We start from the raw sequence: 21,221 nt of genomic DNA, 5'->3' as shown, positions 1-21,221 counted from the left end.
TTTGTTGTGCAACTGACAGCTTTATTTTTTTCGTACTGTTCCAATGCTTTACAGATGTCTATGAAACAACGTATACAATCTGTACAGTGTTTGTAAAAAGTAAGTGATGAACTTGAAGATTTCTGCTTTCTATCCATTTGTTGTTTGGAAATTTAAAAATATAGTTCTATCTACTTTGTAGCATAACTACTAGTACCTTATAGATTTTGTACCAATGGAAAACAAAAACCCTGTTTTGTACATTTGAATTCTTGCCTGAAATGACAATGAACCTGCTGAGGATTTTTGTAAGGATCACTGAATAAAGTCACGAGGACAAGGTCCGGACGGTTTGAAGTGTTTGTTTACAATCAAGAAGAAAAAACAAACAAACATGCCAACATACGCTGCAAGAATTTTCACAATCAATTTCCCTTTACGATCCCCGTGTTACTCCTTCATTAGGATACAAATGATTCAAACATTCATGTAATATTGTACAACACTGCATATAATGTAAACAATAACTGTCATATTTCATAGTGTAGTGAAAATCATAATTCATTCTAGCACTTGGCGTTTTCCATTAGAGCTGATAACAAAAGAATGTGAAGTTAATCTAAATCAATACTTCATGTATAAATTAGAGGAAGATTTTCAGTGAAGCTGATTCTAAAATCTAAACACCACATACTGTATATACAGTAATTCACACTGACATCAGAATATAATGATCTTACAGGCACCAACGGTCTCTGATCAGTTATACACAGTCATCTTCAAAAGCTTTATAAACATCCTCAATACATTTAGAAAAAATGTATATACACAAGAATGACACTGAAAATGTGTTTTAGTGTAGTTTAGTTTTTAGTCATTTTAGTGTTATTTTACATAAAGAGCAGTTCAACACTAGATCTATACTAGCCAGATTTGATATTCTGAGCTATAATTTGCATTTAATGCTACTTAGATTAAACAGCTAACAGACTGGCCTGAACCAAAAGGCAACTAAAAGCTGTGAGCTGTAATACTTGAGGATTGAACAGCAAAGGTAAAGCCATAACATGGATCACCCAAAGCAACCAACAGCATGACGACTCTCACAAAGGATCAGTTTTAATCTTCTATTGTATGTATGCAGTGATGCCAAGCATTTAAAAAGGTTGTTCCTTTAACTGCTTCAAGTCAAGACTATGATTGTGTTATGAAATCATATTTTGGGGGCAATGCAAAACTCTAATTCCAGCCTTGTTGAGTTTGAACCACTGTTTGATTGTCCTCTCTCGAACTCCTGTTTACTTCTGTTCTGGAGTTGAACGTGTTTCTCTGCTCATATCTGTGAGGGATTTTATCTCTACTGTTGTCTTGTCAACAAAGCAAGAATACCACAAATAATGGTTTCCCAACATGAGAACATTCATTTTCTTCCTGTAAGTATGAGGATTGTAGCCCTGCACATGGATCCTACCACAGTTTAAAAACTGACTCTGGTATGGTTTCTTGGTCCTAACCCAGGGTTTGGAAACAATGTATGCAACTAAATTCAAGTTCACACCAGATTTTTAGGCAAACCCCTTCCAGATGTGTACGAAACTGCCAGTGAGAAAGCACCCTCAGGTCTAAGTCAGTTCCGAGACCAGGACCAGTTGAGTTTGAGTCCTGAGCAAATCAAATCTAACTCTGGACCCAGACAAAAGCAGAAAAACAACTCTGAGCACGTCTTTGAAAATGTTAAAATAATGCTAGTGGGGTGCTATTGAGCTGTGTCAGCTTTTGCCCATCTGTTCCATCTCTTTGTTATTGCTTCTGTAGGTAATGAGATGAATCACAGCTTTACACTGATGCAGAAACACCTGGTTGCCAAATGCATGTGTCTGTTACATCAACAACTTGATGAATCTCAAGTTTTTACAGTGGAGGGACTACATACCCTGGAATTTTCAAGAGTACAGCATGGGGATATGGCTCCAACAAACTGTGTTTTAAAACTCTAATGTGAAACAAGACGAGAAGACACTAAATTACTCTTTTTTCTTTTTTTACAAGTGGAATTAAATGTACTCTTGTTTATCTTCTTGCTGATTTAAAATGCGTGCAACAAACCAACAAAAACTGTATTTTATCAAAATGTTGAATCGGCAATGTTTTACAACAGAAGAGGGATGTTACCTAGGTGATGACTGATCTGAACAGACAAAACAAAAAGTGCTGCTGAGACTGTATGAGTAAGCAGTCTGCATGAAACTGAGGTTACTGATCAGCAGTCAGATAACAAGAGCAATGATCAGTCATGATCATGATCGTCATGGCTTGGGTGTTGGCTGAATGCCGCTGTGAACAATATTTGGTGACGAGATACAATCTAGAAAGGCTGATGTAAAAACACTACAAACAAAATGAAACAAATGAATATGAGTAGCACATGAGTGTACAGTGGTGTTTTCTTTCCATTTTAAAAATATAGACCCTATTAAAAACATTTCATGTATCGTGGAATTTCAACCTCGCCGTGGATTAACTCAGTATAATAGAGTGTGGTTGAAATGTTATATAAGCAATGTCAGTTTTAAAGGAAAGGCAAGTATTTTAAGGCATTATTTATGTCAGAGTTGTTTTGTAAGGCTTAAAATTCACTGTAGTCTTGTGTAGTTTGTAAGACATATGACCTTCAGAGCGCACACACACACACACACACACACTAACATGTAAAAGTTGCTGCACTGTTCATATTCAACAAGGTAATGCCAGGTAAATTAAGTAAAATTTTCCGAGGTACAATTTTCCATTACATTCAGAGTGACTAGAACAATGAGGCAGGAAAAAAAGTGTGGGTCAGTTCTATAAAGTTCCGTTGAATTGCAAGTAAAATCAAGTGTCTGTTAAATCAAATCTGATGATCTTCAAATATGATGATCTTCAGAATTGGCCAGTCCATTCAGGTAACCTGAGCAAACACTTGGTTTTAGTCATTGAAAGCTCACTAACTAGGCATGGGAGGAAACCATTTTCATGGTGCCTGCAAGTTTCATCATATTAGCTCTAAGATTACTAAAGAAATACATAATTCAGAATGGAAAATAAGACTAAATTCATCAATGAAAAAATAAGGAAGTGACAGAGCCACTGTTTCCTAATCAGACGACAGTCAGGACGTCAAATTAAATACTTGTAAAACTCAATTTCATATATAAACTATATTCATCACCATTATGGCCTTGAATTAAGATCGCGTAGATCAGCCCTTCATAATTTTTGTTAACCTGTGACTACAAATCTAACAGTTGTGTGCAAATCAGATGTGTTAACAAGACAACATACTCACATTATTATTACAATATCAGATCAAGGGCAAAATTATCAGCTGTTCACTCCTGTTGTTGCCTAATGACTGATTATGTTGTGAACTGTTTCTGACCCACACGTACCCTTTACTCGTGTGCTAAATGTTGCCAGCTGTTAACCCTGTCCTTCAGCTCCTCCTTCTCTTTGTTCATCTCTGTGTATCGAGTGTTGGCGGTCGGTACACGGGAACCCCTGGGTCAACGAGAGGAGGGCGACCTCTGATGATGTCAGCAGCCTTCTCTGCCATCATGATGGTTGGAGCATTCAGGTTGCCGCTGACGATGCTGGGCATGATGGAGGCGTCGACCACACGCAGCCGCTCCAGACCCAGAACACGCGTGTTCGAGTCGACGACCACCATCGGGTCGGATGGCGAGCCCATCTTGCAGGTGCAGGATGGGTGGTAGGCGCTGTCAGCTTTTTGGCGGACAAAAGCATCGATGTCGGCGTTGGATTGGACCTGTGGACCGGGCTGGACTTCGGGACCCCGGAAAGTGTCGAAAGCTTTCTGGGCAAAAATCTCTCTGGAGAGTTTGACAGACTCCCTGAACTCCCACACGTCAATATCTGAGAGGAGAAGAAACAGAGGATGAATCAGAAATTCTGCTAAATTAGCAGTATGCCATTCAACCCAATTTTCAACCATGCTGAGATACACTTGACACTAATAGATATTATTATTATAATATTTATTTATTTACAGTAATGAAGGCAGTAAGTACAAATTTTTCACATTAAAGTGATCCTTCCAAATGGGGGCTCAGCCTTCAGATGAAAAGTAAAAGTCAAAAGTCAAAGCAAAATGTCAAGCAAAGTACATCCAGACTGTATGAGAACACCTATGATGTTTGAGAAAGTATATTCTCTTGGGAGATTCTCTTGAAGTTCTCAAAACCTTTGATGGATTTGGTACTTGACAGTTCAGTGACGGAATCTTACCAGTGGAGAGATAGTTGGGCTGCAGAAGCGGGTGATCCAAAGGGTTGGCGCTCTTCAGCTTCATCCAGCCGATACTGGTGCTTCTCATTGGTCCGACATGAACCTACAACACAAACAAAAACGCTAATTTTTGAGGTATGTTTTAAATGTAGTTATATTTGTATATAAACAACTGTATATATTGTTTTATTTTATGTTACCCTATTTTAATATTAATTTAATTATCTGTTATGTTCTATGTGTGTAGCATGAAGGGACTACAAACTTTCATTCTATTATACAACCTTGTGTTGTAAAATGAGAAATAAATGACCTTGTACCTTCTATATTCACACTTACATGCTATACATACTGTACTCTTATAATTCCCTCTTCATACCCCATTAATTACAGTGTAGTCATGCTAGGAAGGTATGGCTTCAAGGCCAGAATGGAGAGGAGAGGAAGAATGATTACAGCGACCAGTAACTTCTTCATCATATGCATAGCATTAGCTCCAGTTTGTGCCTCTCATATATTACCATTAAATTCCAGTCACAGAACAAAGCATTGTTGTTTCCCGAAATAATTAACACCCAGTGATCTTTGAAAGACCCAGAAGGTTGTTTAACACCACACATTGCTTTTCTGAAGTTATTTCCAGAATCCTCAGACTTTCTAACCGCCTGGATGAAAAAATATTCTGTCTGCTGCACAATAAAAAGATTTTTAACCCATTTCTCAAGTTGCCACTAAATTTCCTATCAAGGTAGCTGGAAATGACACATATGTCCTTGCTCTTTTTGGAATAAGAAAGACACAAACCTGCTATTTTGTATGAAAATTAAATAATACAATGCAACATCAAAATAGATAAGCATAACTGATAATAAAACTTAATTTTGCTTGAGAACTTCAGAAATGGGTTAAAATATTTTTTATTGCCAGAATATTTATTCATCCAGATGTTTAGAAGAGTTTTTGAGGTTTGCTGAAATACCAAAATCAGAACAGCAGTAAGTGTTATTAAAAGGGTTTTTAAAAATCATCAGGTATTAATGCTTAGCTCTGTGACTCAGAGGCACACACTGGGGCTAGTATGGCATGTGACTATTGTATTAAGGTAGACTAAGCTCCTGTTGTTTCATTAAATTTTCTGAGGTAACTGTGGTTTTCAGTGGAATGCATGTGTGCCATTATACTGAAAACCACTAACTAACACTCCTCTGTGTCTTGTGTCATTGTGAATGGGTGAATGTTGGCTTGTGTTGTAAGGCGTTTTGAGTGGTTGGTAGACTAAAATAAAATGCAGTCCATTTATTGTGTATAAACAACACTTTCAGATTAAACCTCCATCATGTCCTCCACCTGCACAAAAAATAGCCACACACACCTGATACGCCTCTATCTTGGAGGAAACTCGTCCATGATCAATGACCTGAGAGGGCAGGAAGTGAAACTGGATGTCGGGGTGTGTGACGTGTGGTCGACTGCGGATGAACCCTCCGCTTTCTAAGTGGGCTGTTGCTCCGTAACCTAGGGGACGATCGTCATGGTAAGTGAGATGGTGGGACACTGTGTTATCAGACTCAAGACCAGATGACAGATACTCATACATACAATCTGAGTGTTTATGGCAGTTTATATTGGCAAACTGTGTGTTTTTGTGATATTTCAATCTCTGTATTGTACTGATTGTCGGTGTGTCTGATGTTGCCTGTGGTGTGATCACTTCTAGCAAGCTCATCCACCAGCCCACAATCTGTATTCTGTGCCAGTTAACATCACATTTCATCAAATGATTTGTGAGTCCTGATAAAGAAAGCTCTTTAAAAGATCCCTATGAATACTGCAGACAACAGCTGTAATTTACAAACTGTTGCCAAATAGCAAATGAGTGCATGTGTGGCTGACAACTGGCTCTCTACCCTGGATCATGTATTACAACCTGCCTGCCTGTAGCCTTTGAAAAGAACCAATGCTGCAGGCTGACACACCCTGATAAGAACTACAACTGTCAGCCGCAAGATTCAAAGCCTACTGTTTCCTGTGGTGTACAAGACTATGGTGAGCAGTGGATGTTTGTGCTAAATTATGAGTATTTGGGTCATAAGACATTTTTAGTTTGTCTTGTAAAACCTCCTCTAAAAAACAGAATATTGTTATAGATGAGCAGACAGGTAGCTACAATGATGGGTAACTTTTCATTTTGTGTTTCTCCTGTTTATAATAGCAAGATGGGTAACCTGCCTTTCTTTCTTTTCTTTCATAGAAAAGTCAGTCAATAGATTTATTTTTCTTTTGTTTAGTTATATTAGCAGTACCCACCCTGGAGTTAGTTACTAATTCCTTGCATCTGGCTGGTTATTCATTTAGGGACGGAAACAGAATTCCACAAAATAAATGACCTGATCAGACTGTGGAGAACCGTGCTGTGAATATTTGCATGTTAATGAGGAAAAGCAGTTTTCTTCAAACAAGATACAGAGTTTGTATTAACCCATACCTGTCTATAACTGATATTTCCTGTATTAATAACAGGCATACATTAAGTGAGATTTACTTGAAGGAAGGGGACTTGAAATGATTTGAACCCATTTTCAAGAATAATGTCTGTTCAGTGATATAAACCCACAAAAATTCACTATTTTTGTAGAACATTTGGAAGAATGTGTATGTTCCATGCATGCATAGGTGCCTTTGGTTACCAGTGAACTGGGCGAGCCACTCCAGGCCTATCTTAACCATGTGAAAAGGTTTCTGGGCCTTGTACAGGGTGATGGGCTGAGTGCACTGCTGCTGGATGTACAGTTCCAAATGATCCTGCAAGTTACTGCCAACACCTGAGAAGAGAGGAAGACAAAGAGAGGCATGAATACCAGTCATTATAATACTATGCACTCCAGGTATGGTCTGTTTGTAAGCATGGAACAAGGGAAAATGAATCACTCTATCAGTGTTAGAGGTGTTTGTTGTGTTTATGTGCTTATATTAAATAACTGTATTAAACCTGCATCTTCAGTTTATGAAGTCAGATTTTTAAAAAATATATTATATATAATAATATATTTCAGATTGGTGAAATGAAACTTTAAAATGCATACATGGTTAAAAAAACATCTCTTAGTGCACAAAATGTACCTGGTAAGTGCTGAACTACAGGGATGTCGAGTTGTTTCAGGTCATCGGCGTTTCCCACCCCAGAGAGCATGAGAAGCTGAGGGGAGTTGATGGCTCCTCCACTTAATATCACCTCTTTATCAGCAAACACCTGAAGAGAGACCAGAAAACCTGATGAGTGAAGCATCAAACAAGATTAAGAGTCTACAGCCATGCTAGCAGCTCTGTGATTAGGCACAGCAGTGCTTTGAGATTAATGCTAACATCAGCATGCTAACACGCTCACAATTACAATTATAACGTGGAAATTTCAACCGGAAGAGTCATCAAATGACTGGACTGATTTTCTAAGTGAACATTCTGACCTGCTAGCCATGGTAGATGAAAAGTGAGGGGATTACCAAAGTCATTCTCTGGGCAACATCCATGTCTGTACCAAATTTCATGGCAATCCATTCAAAAATTGTCAAGATAGTTCACCAAAAACCAAAAATGTCAACATCATGGTGACAGAGGAAAAGTCAGGGGATTGCCAAAGTCACTAGGATTCATCCTGAGGACCCTGAATGTCTGTACAAAATTTTGAGCCAATCCATCCAGTAGTTGGTGAGGTATTTCAGTCTGAACCAAAATGGTGGACCAACCGACCAACACTGCCATCCCTAGAGCCACGCCACTAGCGTGGCTGAAAAGATTCTATGCTTAATAATACATGAGTAAGTAAGTAAGTGAAAAGATAAATTAGGATTAGGATTGGTGACGAATTTTGTGTGTTACTCAAAAATGTCTTTATTAGTATCACCTTTCATGACATAATTTTATTTCCCCCCCATCTTGTAAATTGATGGAAATTCTATCCATCTCACCCTTTTCTTTTGTCCATTCTGTGTGTATTCCACGCCCATGGCACGGTGGCCATCAAACAGGATCTTGGTGGTCAGGCAGCGTACCTCCGTCTTCAGGTTGGGTCGACCCAGGACGGGTCTCAGGTAGGCACTGGCTGTGCTCCACCTCTTTCCTGGACAGATTTGGGCAGTGAGATGTAGACAATATTAAAGGGTTGGTTCATAAAAGATGTATAAATACTGCATTGAAATTACATGTGTTCTCAATGGTTATTTGTTAATCATGTATATATCAAATAGTTTTAGTAGTTCCTTTTTCCTTGAACCTTTATGAATGGTCATGTCCATCCAGCCCAGGCCCTCCTGCTGGTATCCGTTCATGTCATCAGTGAAGGGGTATCCTGCCTGCTGCCCCGCCTCAATAAAAGCCTTGTGAAGGGGATGGTTGGTCTTCCCTCTAGACACATGAAGAGGTCCGCTGCCTCCCCGGTACCTTCAGTATACACAAGAAACACAAATTTAATGTGTCACAAAGATGAGAGCGGTTCCATTTCAAAATACAACATTTCTATCTGTGGAAATCACATATAGGTATTCAATGATCAATATTGTAAAGATATGAATCATTTATTACCAGCAGTGCTACCTTTCTGTAGACAGTTGTGTACATGTAGTTATCAGATAACTCAGAACATGAATGAAAAACATAAATGTACCGAGACACTTGCCTGCATTTATTTTGTAAAACAATCTTTATATTTCTAAAATTTATTAGATCAAAACCATTTCCAAAGCTGTTTAATATGAACATTAGACACAATATAAGAATGTGAAAATGTGCTCACTGGGACTGACTTAAACTTCTAATTCCTGCACGTAGCTACTGTTATCTGTACAATGCTAGCTGATTTAACAAAAAAGGCTTTTTCATTGGTGACTTCACGGAGATTCTAAACCAAACCTCATGTCAGATGGATTACGCAAATGTTAAGCCTTTCCATTTATAGTTTTTTAACCAAAAAACGTGAAGCGGCTTGCACCTCCACAATTCCTGAATACCGACAACAATCAGGCTTGGGATTGATCTTATGTTGAATATGTGTTTGTCTTGCTGCTAAGTTTAAACACAAACAAATGGACAAGACTTGGTGGTGCAGCACTCGGTAAAAGCATTACATTAATCTAAAACTGCAGGATAAGCTTCCCATGGAGGCATGGCGTGATAAAGTTCTATTACAGTGCATAGTACATAATAAAATCAGATTTCCGTCATTCACTATGACTATATCACTTCCACCTGCGATATCTGTTCCCAAACCACACAAGTATTTATCATCCTATTTTTAAAAAGGATTTTCATATCTGAGCTGCCATCTACCGTCTTCATTTGCATGTGCTTCCTGGTTTCCCAGTTTCTTGTGCCGAAATTAGATTGGTGACGCACTGCATTAATCTTTGATGCTAATGTGGCCACGTTCTGCTTGATAAGATCTTTATTGTGTTACTGTACATTTCCAAGCAAAATCTGATCACCCAGGACGATTTTGAAGCCTGGTGAATCTAGTGCTGCCAGAGTTAGGGTTCCCTTCAAACTTGGTCCATGCACTCTAAAATTATTTGAACATAAGTCATAAGGCACTCCAAGATGACTCCACATGTCTTCCAGATATTTTTGTTGGGTACCTGTTTTCTCCCAGCTCATGGTACTGAGCCCTCTTGAAGTAAGGCAGACAGTGTTCATAATCCCAGCCCTCGGCCCCCTCTCTCTGCCAGCGGTTGTAGTCTTCAGCGTGTCCACGGATGTACACCATGGCGTTGAGGGAAGAGGACCCGCCCCAGACACGGCCCCTCGGCCAGTACATCACCCGGTCGTCCATGTGGGCCTGAGGTAAAGTGTGGTAGTACCAGTTATACCTGAGAAGAAATTAAAGGAAATATAGCACGACATCAAAATGGAACCGATCTGTCTGCTTATCAGTTCTGGACAACAACAGTTTAATAATGTTATTTTATTGAGGCTGATATAAAAATGCTGGACTAATATGTTGCACTAATGTGATACAAGGATGATTAATTTTTTAAAATTACTTAAATATTCACTTTTCATTTATTGTGGCTTTAATAGTCTAAAATAACATAAAATCATATTTGACATTTTGTTCATTTCTAGAAACTAAGTAATAATTATTTTTCTTCTGTAATGAGAGAGCAGATTTCCCTCTTTCATATTTACAAAAACTGTAACTTGAGTAAACTGCATGATGATAGTTTTGATGATAGATTTAAAGTGGAGTTTCCGCGTGTTGGTAAAAAGTCACATCAAGTCAAAATGTTACACGTTTTCTTAATTTGTGTTGAAGTGATTTGTTTTTGCACACACATGGAAATAGTGTAGTGTGTAGTAATGAATGACAGACACTAAAGCAAACAAAATAGTTGTATATGTCTGCACTGCAATGATTTAACTACTGTACTTGTCATCACAGAGGTTGTAGGTCACCGCAGCTGGCATGTGGATCTTCCATGATAGTCGTAAGCTGCCTAGGAACTTGTCCTTCGGCCCAGCCTCCAGCAGCAGCACAGACTCATGGGCATCCTCGCTGAGGCGGTTGGCAAGAACGCAGCCTGCTGACCCTGCCCCAACAATGATATAACTGTAGGAAGGTGTTTTCTGATTGTCTGTAGGTGATGATGAAGCATTCCAATGAGCAGCTGTTGCACTAAAGCATCTGTAATAGTTGAGGGAGGAGGAGAAGGAAAAGGACCGGCCCCCGTTTCTGGTCCTAGGGACAAATTGACATTCTGGAAAACAGGTAAACTGGCACCTGCCATAATTCATAAATCTCCCTCGAGTTGTGGTCACAACTCGCCGGGCTCCAATTTGGCCTAATGTGGCCAAAGAGAACATCCTGGTTCCGGGAGGGTTTTCTTCATTCACTGTAAATCACAACAACACACATTAAAGGACGCACTGAAGAGGGCAAGCTGGAACTGGAACTGAAACATGTATATCTTATGGTGCTGAATGAAATTTACATGTCCAAAAGTAACACTCATCAAAGAGTTTCCCCTTAGGGATCAATAAAGTATTTCTGTATTCCTGCTTTTTTCCTCACTTTCCTCTCAGGACTTCCGTACTCAATGCTGTTGGGGAGAGAAGTTTATGTTTCTCTCTTAACCTTTGATTCTTTAAGTACCAAATGCTTAAATATAATTTGGGCAAATAGAGAGAGTCTTGTGTGTCTCAACGACTCATCTCCTCTCTGCTGCAGTCTCACGTTGTGATTTAGACCCCATGACCATACCTAGTCAGTTGAAAAGGAAATGTGATGTCATTTTGTGCAGAGGAGCAACAGAAAAGATTGTGTCTGCGTGTGGAAATGTGTATCATTTTTACCATTCTGTGTAAAGCGTTACAGAGCAAAGGCTGCAATAAACTGTCTGGTCTTGTACATATTTTATTTAAGGGCTATATATGTTACACTATTGTATAGACTGAAATGTCGTAAATACCTTCTAAATCAGACACCAAAGAAAATTCACAAATGGGGAACAGCAGGATGTCTGCAATTTTCACTAACGTCCAAACGTATCTTTTCAGGCTGAATTTGATGTTAACGATAAAAGGCCAATTTCGCAACCACTAGCTTATCAGTGCAAAGGTCTGGGGTCTATAGGTCTGCTACAGTACCTAGCTACATTTGTAGACACATTTTTGCTGGATTAAAACACATTTAAAATGTTTCAAACGCTTTAAAATATGTTTGAACTGTATTTAAAATCGTTAGAGGTATTAGGCTGATGTTGAACGCACTGTTGAAACTACTTTCGGGACTTAACTAGCTAACGTTACGTTTGTTTAGGTCTAACGTTACTATTTATGTCCGAAGCCCACAGTTATCTGCAGGTTACAGAAGGGCGAAGAAACAACTGAATGTAACTTTACAAACTACGTTTAATTTAAACCGAGGTGGTGCCGAAGTAGTTTGCTGCCAACAAAGACAAAACGACACTGTGAACAGTTGCATTTAGCGACAGAAAATAGCAGACTTTACCGTTCTTTATTTACTGAAACTGGACGCCCAAACTCACCCGAATCAACGACACGGTCAACTGCTCTGAACACTGGGCGGAGCTTAGTGGGCTGTGTCTATAAGTTAACGGGACAGCACAAAGTGTATCACTATACTGAGCGTTAATATACCGCAGGTAGTTCAGTCAGTTTTGAAGATGCTGTGGATTGTAAAAGTGTACGTATCCCTCATTGTTTAATTTTTTTTAACCTTTTTTTTAGACCAGCCAGGTGTTGATGATGTGGGGAGTTACACTGGTTTTCTTCTCCTATGTCGCGTCCCTGGTGACATCAAATGACATTGTAAGTTATCGATTTTAGCAAGTGAGCCATTAATCGTTTCAGTTACAATTAAAAGTGATTTAAGTGATCTAATTCTGGGATTTCTTTGCAGATCATGGAGTGTCTTGAATTTCATGGTATGTTGTGATGTTTATAATGTCTGACCTCTAATGTCATTGTTGGTTTAAAAGCTACACTTGTTGCCAATACCAATTATCCTAAGCTTTCAGCTTTCTCTTTTGCTCAAAAAGACTTTACATGGAATTTAGATCATAATTAAACACTAAAATTTCGCATTAATTTGATTTAGGGCTGGCAGCTCTTTTAGCCAGGATGACACAAGTGGAAATTCCATTACCTCCAAATAAAAACTAATGAATATAAAGAATATATGAAATAAAATTGCATTGCCAGATTTAATTTTTTTACGTAGGCCAGGGGTAAACTACAGAAGTTTATTTAAAATACCTGACTAAAATTGAAAGGGTTTTCAACACATTTTACAACTCAGAGTTCCAGATTCTTGTCAATGTGAATATAATGTTTTTACATTGAGCATTCTCTGCAACACAAACTGTAACAGAAAATACAATACACTTCAACAGCTGAATTAACAGTGAACATTTGATTAAATCTCAGAGAATAATAATATGCACATTATAAACGTGTGGACAGTGAGCACCACTGTTGTCTCTTGTTCCAGATTTCCCTCCTACAAACAGTGCCTCTCCATCATTCCTGGCAGACTTGAAAGTGGAAGGGGTGACAGTGGAACAAACATGTATGCTGAACATAAGCTGGGCAATCAATATTGATGGTAGGAGACAACACTTTTATTTTTTAAACATGGACATTTATAGAACCACGTGATGTTGTTGACTGTAAGACAGTTTTACCAATACAGTTGACTAAACACTTAGGAAACATAATCTCTGACATGGCATCTTCAGAACTGATCATTAAATATATCTTTTAAATACAAGAACGTAGCTTACTGATTATTACTCATTAACTGTTAAAACAACAAACATTTTGCTACAATGTTATCCATTAACAGATTCTCTTCATTTTTTTTACTTGACAAACAGGACTTTATTCTGATTGAGTTGACATTAGGCAAAAGGTAACACGTTTATAATTAAATATTTTAGCTGGTACACACTCAAAATATGCAGAAGTGAAAATCCCCAGAACTGGACATAAGTGAAATATATATATATATATATATATATATATATATATATATATATATATATATATATATATAGATGAAACATAGCATAATATGATACAACACAACAGATGGTTAAACAGTGGCATATACAACAGAAAACAATCACTGTGACAGTTAACCCATATGGAGATTGCTAAGATTAAACAACAACAATACGTAGGGTTATTGGTAAGTTATGAGGACACAGTGGTGCATGTGTTGGTACAATGGTGTGGCATTAGTGTTGCTGGTTACTATGGGTTAATTTTGTCTATGAGTGGTAGGGTGTGTGTGTGTGTGTAAATGTTTGTATGTATGTGTGTGGAGTTGTGGGATATGTAGTTGTGTGGAAGGGTAAACAGGAGAAAAGAAAGGATGAGAGATCAATTAGATGGTATATAATGGAAGTGGGGCTTCTTGGGTTGGATTTGAGAGTGGAGGCCACCAGGTTCTCAGTCCAGCCCCACATCCCACAGCATGTATTTCCCCCTCTGGGATAACCTTAATGTTAACATTTTTAATACTAAGAGGATTTAATATTGGCAGGATATCTCTGCCAATAGCTGCTCCCAGACCTTCCAGATGGGGCTAGCTTATAATAAAGTGCATGTGCGTGTGTGAATGTGTGGGGGGGGAATTATTAGAAAAAAATAATAAATTAACACATCATGTGAAAGGGACAAAAACACGCGATAAACACGAATAAATAAAATATGGATGAATAGACCTTCACTGCACTTACTGTCTTTAGTGAGGCAGGATGACACTGACTTTTATCTGAAGGCCAACGCTGACCAACTGATATTTTTAATTCTATAAACCCTGATATTTTCTGTCTCTCTGCAGCTAGTATTGAATATCTGACAGGCACTCGGATCGTGATTGAGGCGGAATCAACATACCACTGTAAATACAACCCACCTTTGGCCAAGACAAACCTCACTGGGTCAATGCAGGTATAATGGATGGAATCTTGACTAGAAGTGATAATGTTTAATCAGTGATTGTCTGCACAGCATGAGTTTGAAATGATGGACCTACCAAAGTATATGTGAGGTTGATTATTGATAGATTAAATTTAATGTGATGATTGTTGTCTTTTCAAATCTAGAAATGGTTTCATTATTTAGTAAAAGCAAGCTATGGCTCCACCAATATCCAAGTTGCCAATCTCCCTTTGCCTTTCGACGAACACCCTTACAAACTGTTTAAAATCACAGTGCCTCGGCCAGAACAGCGTAAGTAAATTTTTTAATTCTCTACTGTTTTGATACTTAAAAAGCAAAGGCAGAAAAAAAAGTTTGATATCCACATGGTGAGGCATTAAACTCAGTCAAAAGTATTTAGTTACAGTTTTTCTCCATTGGTTTGATTTTTGAAACAGAAATTACATTCTCAAAACTCTAAGATAATTTGGCAAAACAGCCTTACAGTTCAGCACAACACTATAGCTCACTTGGAAAAGCTCATATCTCTACCAAAACTGTTCACTCATGGTTCAAAACTAAATTCCTTTTCCATATAAAGAGTCAGTGCCACAGAAATGGCAAAGATCCTTCTCAATTGCTTTGGCTCATTTCTCAAAACAGACCGGACATTCTCAACAGTCTCTGTGCTTTTGTCAAACTAATGTGGATGGTTCGGCACAACACCATGGTTCACCTGCAAAAGCTCATACCTCTCCTAAAACATTTTACTCATGTGTCAAAACTAAATTTCCTTCTCAGTCAGTGCCCCCAAAAGGCTTCGTCCCTTTGGCATTGTGTAAGCACTGCAAGTCAAAATGTTTAGATGTTTTGTCACTATGGCACAATGGTTACTGTACTGTTTTTTTTTCTCTAGCTAACAGAATACAATCGTGTAAATAAAACTGAAAAAAAGAAATATGATTTTAGGGTAAGAGTAGCCTCCAAGGTTTGACATCACACATTGCACCCATACTGCCAAGGAAATTGTAACCATTTTTATTCACACAAGAAAAAAGAAAAAAGAAAAAAGTAAAAAGAAAATGTATACAGCATAATATTCTGTAATATAAACACACAAACAAAAAACAATGAAAATTATATGCAGCCTACAGTGCTGTAAAGAAAGGTTCTTTACTGGTCGCTGTCCTCACCCTCCCTCTCCTGGCCACCGTCCTCACCCTCCTGGCCATCCACACGCTGCTGTCCGTCTGGCCACAGATTCTCGTCCACATAACAGCGTATATTCTCCCTTGCGATGCAACGTGGGAAGAAACGACGTGCATGTCTCAACCATCCCCTACAGTTATCACCTGTAATATCGTCACACGCTGCATCCATTGCATGGAGCAGGGACCTCTGATCTTGAGCCCTACGCTCATACACCCTCCACCTCCAAGCGGAGAAAAACTCCTCAATAGGATTGAGGAAAGGAGAGTAAGGTGGTAGGAAAACCATGACCATCCTTGGATGAGTCGTGAACCAGGCCCTGATGAGCGGGCCATTATTTGCCATCACCATGTTACAGATCTCTTGTTCTTGTTGTTCACTAAGAAATTTTCTTCTGCCACCCGTGCAAGGTTGACGTCCAATCCTAGACATAGAATTCAAAGGACACTTCATTCGTAATGTATACCTTATGTATTCCTTACAGAATGAGTTACCTATGCAATTATATTGTTATTTTACTTACAGTAACTTTACCACAATTCTAATGCATCACTGCACAGTGACTGTAATACTACTGTAAACTATTCCATAGTTTATTTTCTCCAATGTTTTTCTAGTCATTTTTAGTATCATAATAGGAATAGGTAAATGTGTAAATAAATATATTTCTTGGTCTATGCACAGTGTCCTGTCTTATACAACATATAATTCCATCATTGACTGACAACATACCTGTTTTCCCTGCGAAAGGTTTGGATGATGGAGGAGACTGTTGAGCGAGGCACATTAGGCTGCACTCAACGACCTGCCTCCGCCATTGTGAGGCCATGGTTGATGACATGGTCTATAATTGTGGCCCGAAAAGGATGTACTGAGACATTGAGACATGTACTTAGACATTTGCAAAATGAATTTGAAATTGAATTCTGTTGTGAACAATTGCCAAGTGGTTTAGAGGTTTGTCCATGTAGTTTTGAGAATGTAATTTCTGTTTCAAGAAATGAGCCAAACCAATAGAGAAAAACTGTAATATCTCCATAACATTGCACTCAAACTATTTTATTTTAATTAGCACATGATAATGAAATATTACATTTTTAAGACTTATCATCAAAACATGTGATGGGTACAACATATGTAAGAGATATAAATGTGATTTGTAATCTCAGTAATGGCTGCTATGTTGTTTCCATAGAAGCAGCATGATGTGAAAAGTATTAATAAAGTAAATGTTTGAAACCTTCTTTGTTTTTTTAGCAGGTGTTAAACGATTTACTCCTCAAGTTCCTATAGGTGAGCAGTCTCATTTGCTTGTGCATTTGTGTATGTGTATATAATGTATAATACCTTATAACAAAGATGGTAATTATTCTATCTTTAACATTACTTTTTAAATATTTCACTACAGTTGAGCTCACTACTTCAGGTAAGACTCCACAATTACTTAAAGCACTGTCATTACATACACTGAATCAGTTCAATCTCAATATAATTACATGAAGTACAATGAGGAATGTGTTTTGTTTGTATGTGTTTGTGTGTGCAGACTTGAGAAAAGAAGTCCCTGGTAATATCAACATCACTTACATAGCGGTGGCCATTTTTGGAGGACTGGCCAGTGTGATGATCCTGAGTTCCTGCTACATAGTCTGTAAATACAACACTTGTTTAACGTCCATTTAGTGGGAAGAGGACCTGGGAACCAAATTTGCAGATAATAAATGGGAATAGATGCTCAACTTAATGCACTCTTCTATGTGCACACAACATGGTTTACCTCATTGCTAAATTTGATTTAGAATGTATTATAAAATCAAATTAGCTACATTTACATTACTGCACTCTATGGGGACACGTGCATGGTCCTGTCTCTTTCTCTCCTCTCTTTGGGTGATGCTCGCGCTGTCATCAACAGAGATGTTTATTGGCTTGACATGATCTACCCATTGAGGAGGGGGCCCCCTGTTCTGTGTTATGTCTCCCAGCAAAAAAAATCAAAAATGGATTTGCGGGGCCCTACACAATTGCGTATCCAAAGGGTGGGCTGGGCATGCTTGTAGCAGATGCACAGGCTCACTTGCCAATCTTGCACACATGCTTTGGATATGCCCTCAGTTATTTGGCCATTGGACCAAAATATTTGAAACTTGCTTCCCAACCTATTTACAGCGACCTTTCTGTCACAAAGGAGCTTAGCTTTAACTACTCTTCTGATTAAACATCTTGCTATCTTGCAAGGGAAATATGCTTTACCTCCTAGATTTGAAGGTTGGGGAAAAGAAGTACTGAAACATATTGAGTTTGGGCTCACTACAAGCTTTCCATACAAAATTATTTAAAATGTTTGACACTGTTGCCTGGTGCTGGAGATAACTAACCTCTCCTTTCCAATAATTTCTTACTCCCCAGATAAAGTCTGTGGCGCTAACGTTGCCACATCATTGGGTTTCAAAAGGTTGCCTACATCTCCCATGGTTCCTGTCCCTGTGCTCGTGGTGTACCCTGCAGAGAATTCAGCCTTCCAGCAGGCCGTGGTGGCCCTGGCAGAGTTCCTGCAGTGGCAAGGTGGCTGCAAGGTGGCTGTCGACATGTGGCAGCAGGGGAAGATCGCAGAGCTGGGGCCAATGCGCTGGCTGGCAGAACAGGCCGGGGCTGCAGACCGAGTGCTCATCGTCTGCCCACAGGTAGCGATTGTAAGTTGTCGGTAATATTTATAATTTATTTCTTGCTGTCTGACTAGGAGTGATTTTAGTGATGATCATTTATATTGTATTGTTGGTAATATGATGTCACCTAGTCATCTGGACTCCTGCATCTTTACGTCAAGGACCACAATAAGGATTTTATTGTGTCATCCTTGACACTGGGCACTGCCTGGAGTTCACTCAGAGCAATCCATGACATTTTCTAGTTGTGTGTGATTTATTGTCCTCTCTCTCATAATGTCAAATAAACTAAAACTGAGCTCTCTTCTCTAATCTTCTCTCAGCCCTCTTCACAGCTCAGGCACTCTCCTCCCAACCACAGCTTCCCAGAACCCTCCATCCCAGCTGCGGCTCACGACCTTTACCCCCTAATTCTCAACATGGTGGCGAGCCACGCAAAGAGCGCCAGCAACTTGGCTAAGTTCTGGGTGGTGCAGCTGGGTGAGCAGCAGGACAAGACGCCTAGTAACTTGGCACTGGAACTGAGGGCCTGCAAGACTTTTTGTTTGATGAATGACTTGAACAAGCTGTGCAGGAGTCTTCATACTCAGAGGCAGGATGACAAGATATCAGATCTGACCTTCAGACCAGGGATTGCCCACAGTGAAAAGAGTACAATGAAGTTAAGGGAAGCTGTAGAAAAGCTAGGCAGACATCAGCCAAGCATTTTCAGACAGGTGGAACTATTGAAATCTGTGGTTACCACTATTTGAACATCTGTAATGAAAATGTTTACATTGGTGGATAAAGTTGATTAGTGAACAGCTGACCCCTTAATTGCTTATTGTTTTCTAAAATGCATTACTTTTGTTACCAAAACACTGGCTTGGACACCACAGGGTGGATATGTGTCTCTGCCAGTATTTCATTTGTGGTTTGCAGCACTGCATACTGTAGCCTATTGTTCTATTTTGTAATAAAGTTTTCTAAAGGTGAGGAAACCTGCCTCAAACATACTCTGTCATCATCATCAGGTAGAAATTGTAAACTGCTTCAAGGCCAGTAAACACTAGCACAAAGAAAGAAAAAGGCATTTTTTTTGTACAATAGATTCAAGAAATAATGTATTTGTTTGTTTCATCTACAATCCTTAAATATCAATTAAAGAGAAAGAGGTGGTTTGTAGCAGAATTGATTTTCTAATCACCTACCAATTAAAACTAAAGGCCGCATGCTCTATTACATTATATATTCCAATCCCTCAGGATTTTATGTTTATTTTATAAGATACAATATATTGGTGGAATTTTGACCACTCTGATTGAAAATCACTAACACATTTGTTTTTATGTCAGCATGTTGTGATTTGACAGTTTGTATGATTTCTTAATCTAGTCTCCATTTATTCAACCAAATGTTAAATGGTGGCCAGATGGGGCTTTTCTATGTGGAGTAGTTTGCCTGTTCTCCAGTTTCCTCCCACAGTACAGGACTGGAACTACTGGAAGTTGTTTGATGTAAGTGTGTTTTTGTCTGTCTCTCTCTGTTAGCCCTGTGTTAGACTGGGCAGCTCTCCAGGGTACCCTTCTTTATCAGTGCATGCTGGGGTAGACATAAGTGGGTATAACAATTGATGGTTGTATGTTGCCCTTCAAATTGTGTTTGTATTTAAAGAACACTTTAACTATTATGTCCAGTAGCATATTGTGGCTAATGTTAGTAAGCTTTAGATACAATGGCAAGAAAAAGTATGTGAACCTTTTGGAATTTCATGGTTTTCTGAATAAATTTGTCATAAAATGTGATCTGATCTTCATCTAAGTCAAGGGTATTGACAAACAATGTGTCTAAAAATAATTACATAAAAAAAATCTGCTCTTTCATGTCTTTATTGAGCTAAAATTCCTCCTCAATGATGTGCAGGTCTGAACCACAGCTACAGGAAGCGGCTGGTTGAGGTTATTGCTGCCGGGGGGAAAATGACAAATTTATTCAGAAAACCATGAAATTCCAAAAGGTTCACATACTTTTTCTTGCCACTGTAGATACTGTTGTATATGACTCTTCTCTGCTTGTGCTTTTGTTATGCTACATTTTAGCATTTGCCATTTGCAAAAGTTACATAGTCTTGCTTTAATATTGACTGTCTGAGTTGAGTGAGGTCATTATATTTTTATTTGTCCTTGTCCTGTCCAAAATACAGCAGCACAGTGCATAGTTAGGCTACAGTATGTCTACATGAAAATTAAAGCAATTTAAATATATTTGACAGCGGAGTAGCTCTGCCTTAGTAAAACATTACCTGCATCACAGGTTATTACGGTACGGAGCCCCCAAAAGGTCATGGCGAGAAGTTTTTAAGGACTACTTTTGCGTTCCCTCGCAATACTTTTACTCTTCCGTTTCTTCTGAGCCATATGTCTCTTTGTAATGGAAGGTAGTGTGGAGATTCTCAAGTTAAAGCATTTAGCATAGTTTATAGACACCTCACCTTACATGATGTCCATTGCAAAGATGTTAGATAACATTATCAAACTTCTGGGTAGAAGCTGTATGTATTAGGAACATCAATTAGTGCTCCACACTTATAGCAACAGGTCTTCTACCTGAACCTGTTTTAGCATTTAAGGTTACTTTAACTGGACCCTGTGCAAAACGCTTTGAACT

General features: G+C 38.7%; 2 protein-coding genes across 6 annotated transcripts; one reads left to right on the top strand and one right to left on the bottom strand.

Annotated features, from left to right (window-relative positions):
* chdh (choline dehydrogenase) lies at positions 1-12,402 on the bottom strand. Of its 2 annotated transcripts, none has more exons than XM_044210382.1 (10): positions 12,300-12,402; positions 10,682-11,144; positions 9,891-10,121; positions 8,534-8,700; positions 8,229-8,380; positions 7,384-7,513; positions 6,951-7,085; positions 5,636-5,778; positions 4,264-4,366; positions 1-3,891 (listed from the first exon to the last, which is right to left on the bottom strand). In XM_044210382.1, exons 2-10 carry the CDS (start codon positions 11,113-11,115, stop codon positions 3,473-3,475), a joined length of 1,914 nt encoding a protein of 637 aa, XP_044066317.1. In that variant the 5' UTR covers positions 11,116-11,144; positions 12,300-12,402; the 3' UTR covers positions 1-3,472. The 2 variants fall into 2 exon arrangements, with proteins under 2 accessions (XP_044066317.1, XP_044066318.1); XM_044210383.1 differs by having other exon boundaries at positions 12,263-12,338.
* LOC122882710 lies at positions 12,378-20,818 on the top strand. Of its 4 annotated transcripts, XM_044210389.1 has the most exons (11): positions 12,378-12,416; positions 12,502-12,582; positions 12,674-12,698; positions 13,265-13,378; positions 14,621-14,730; positions 14,886-15,012; positions 17,167-17,202; positions 17,318-17,335; positions 17,456-17,560; positions 18,319-18,602; positions 18,899-20,818. In XM_044210389.1, exons 2-11 carry the CDS (start codon positions 12,517-12,519, stop codon positions 19,325-19,327), a joined length of 1,314 nt encoding a protein of 437 aa, XP_044066324.1. In that variant the 5' UTR covers positions 12,378-12,416; positions 12,502-12,516; the 3' UTR covers positions 19,328-20,818. The 4 variants fall into 4 exon arrangements, with proteins under 4 accessions (XP_044066324.1, XP_044066325.1, XP_044066326.1 ...); XM_044210390.1 differs by lacking the exon at positions 12,378-12,416 and having other exon boundaries at positions 12,423-12,582; positions 17,170-17,202; XM_044210391.1 differs by lacking the exon at positions 12,378-12,416 and having other exon boundaries at positions 12,423-12,582; positions 18,319-18,593.
* Positions 20,819-21,221: the final 403 nt, after the last annotated feature.

The sequence above is a fragment of the Siniperca chuatsi genome, linkage group LG10, assembly GCF_020085105.1.
Source record: "Siniperca chuatsi isolate FFG_IHB_CAS linkage group LG10, ASM2008510v1, whole genome shotgun sequence".
In the NCBI taxonomy this organism is placed as follows: domain Eukaryota; kingdom Metazoa; phylum Chordata; class Actinopteri; order Centrarchiformes; family Sinipercidae; genus Siniperca; species Siniperca chuatsi.
Note: the sequence above shows the minus strand (reverse complement) of the source record. Positions and strands in the feature narration are given on the sequence as shown.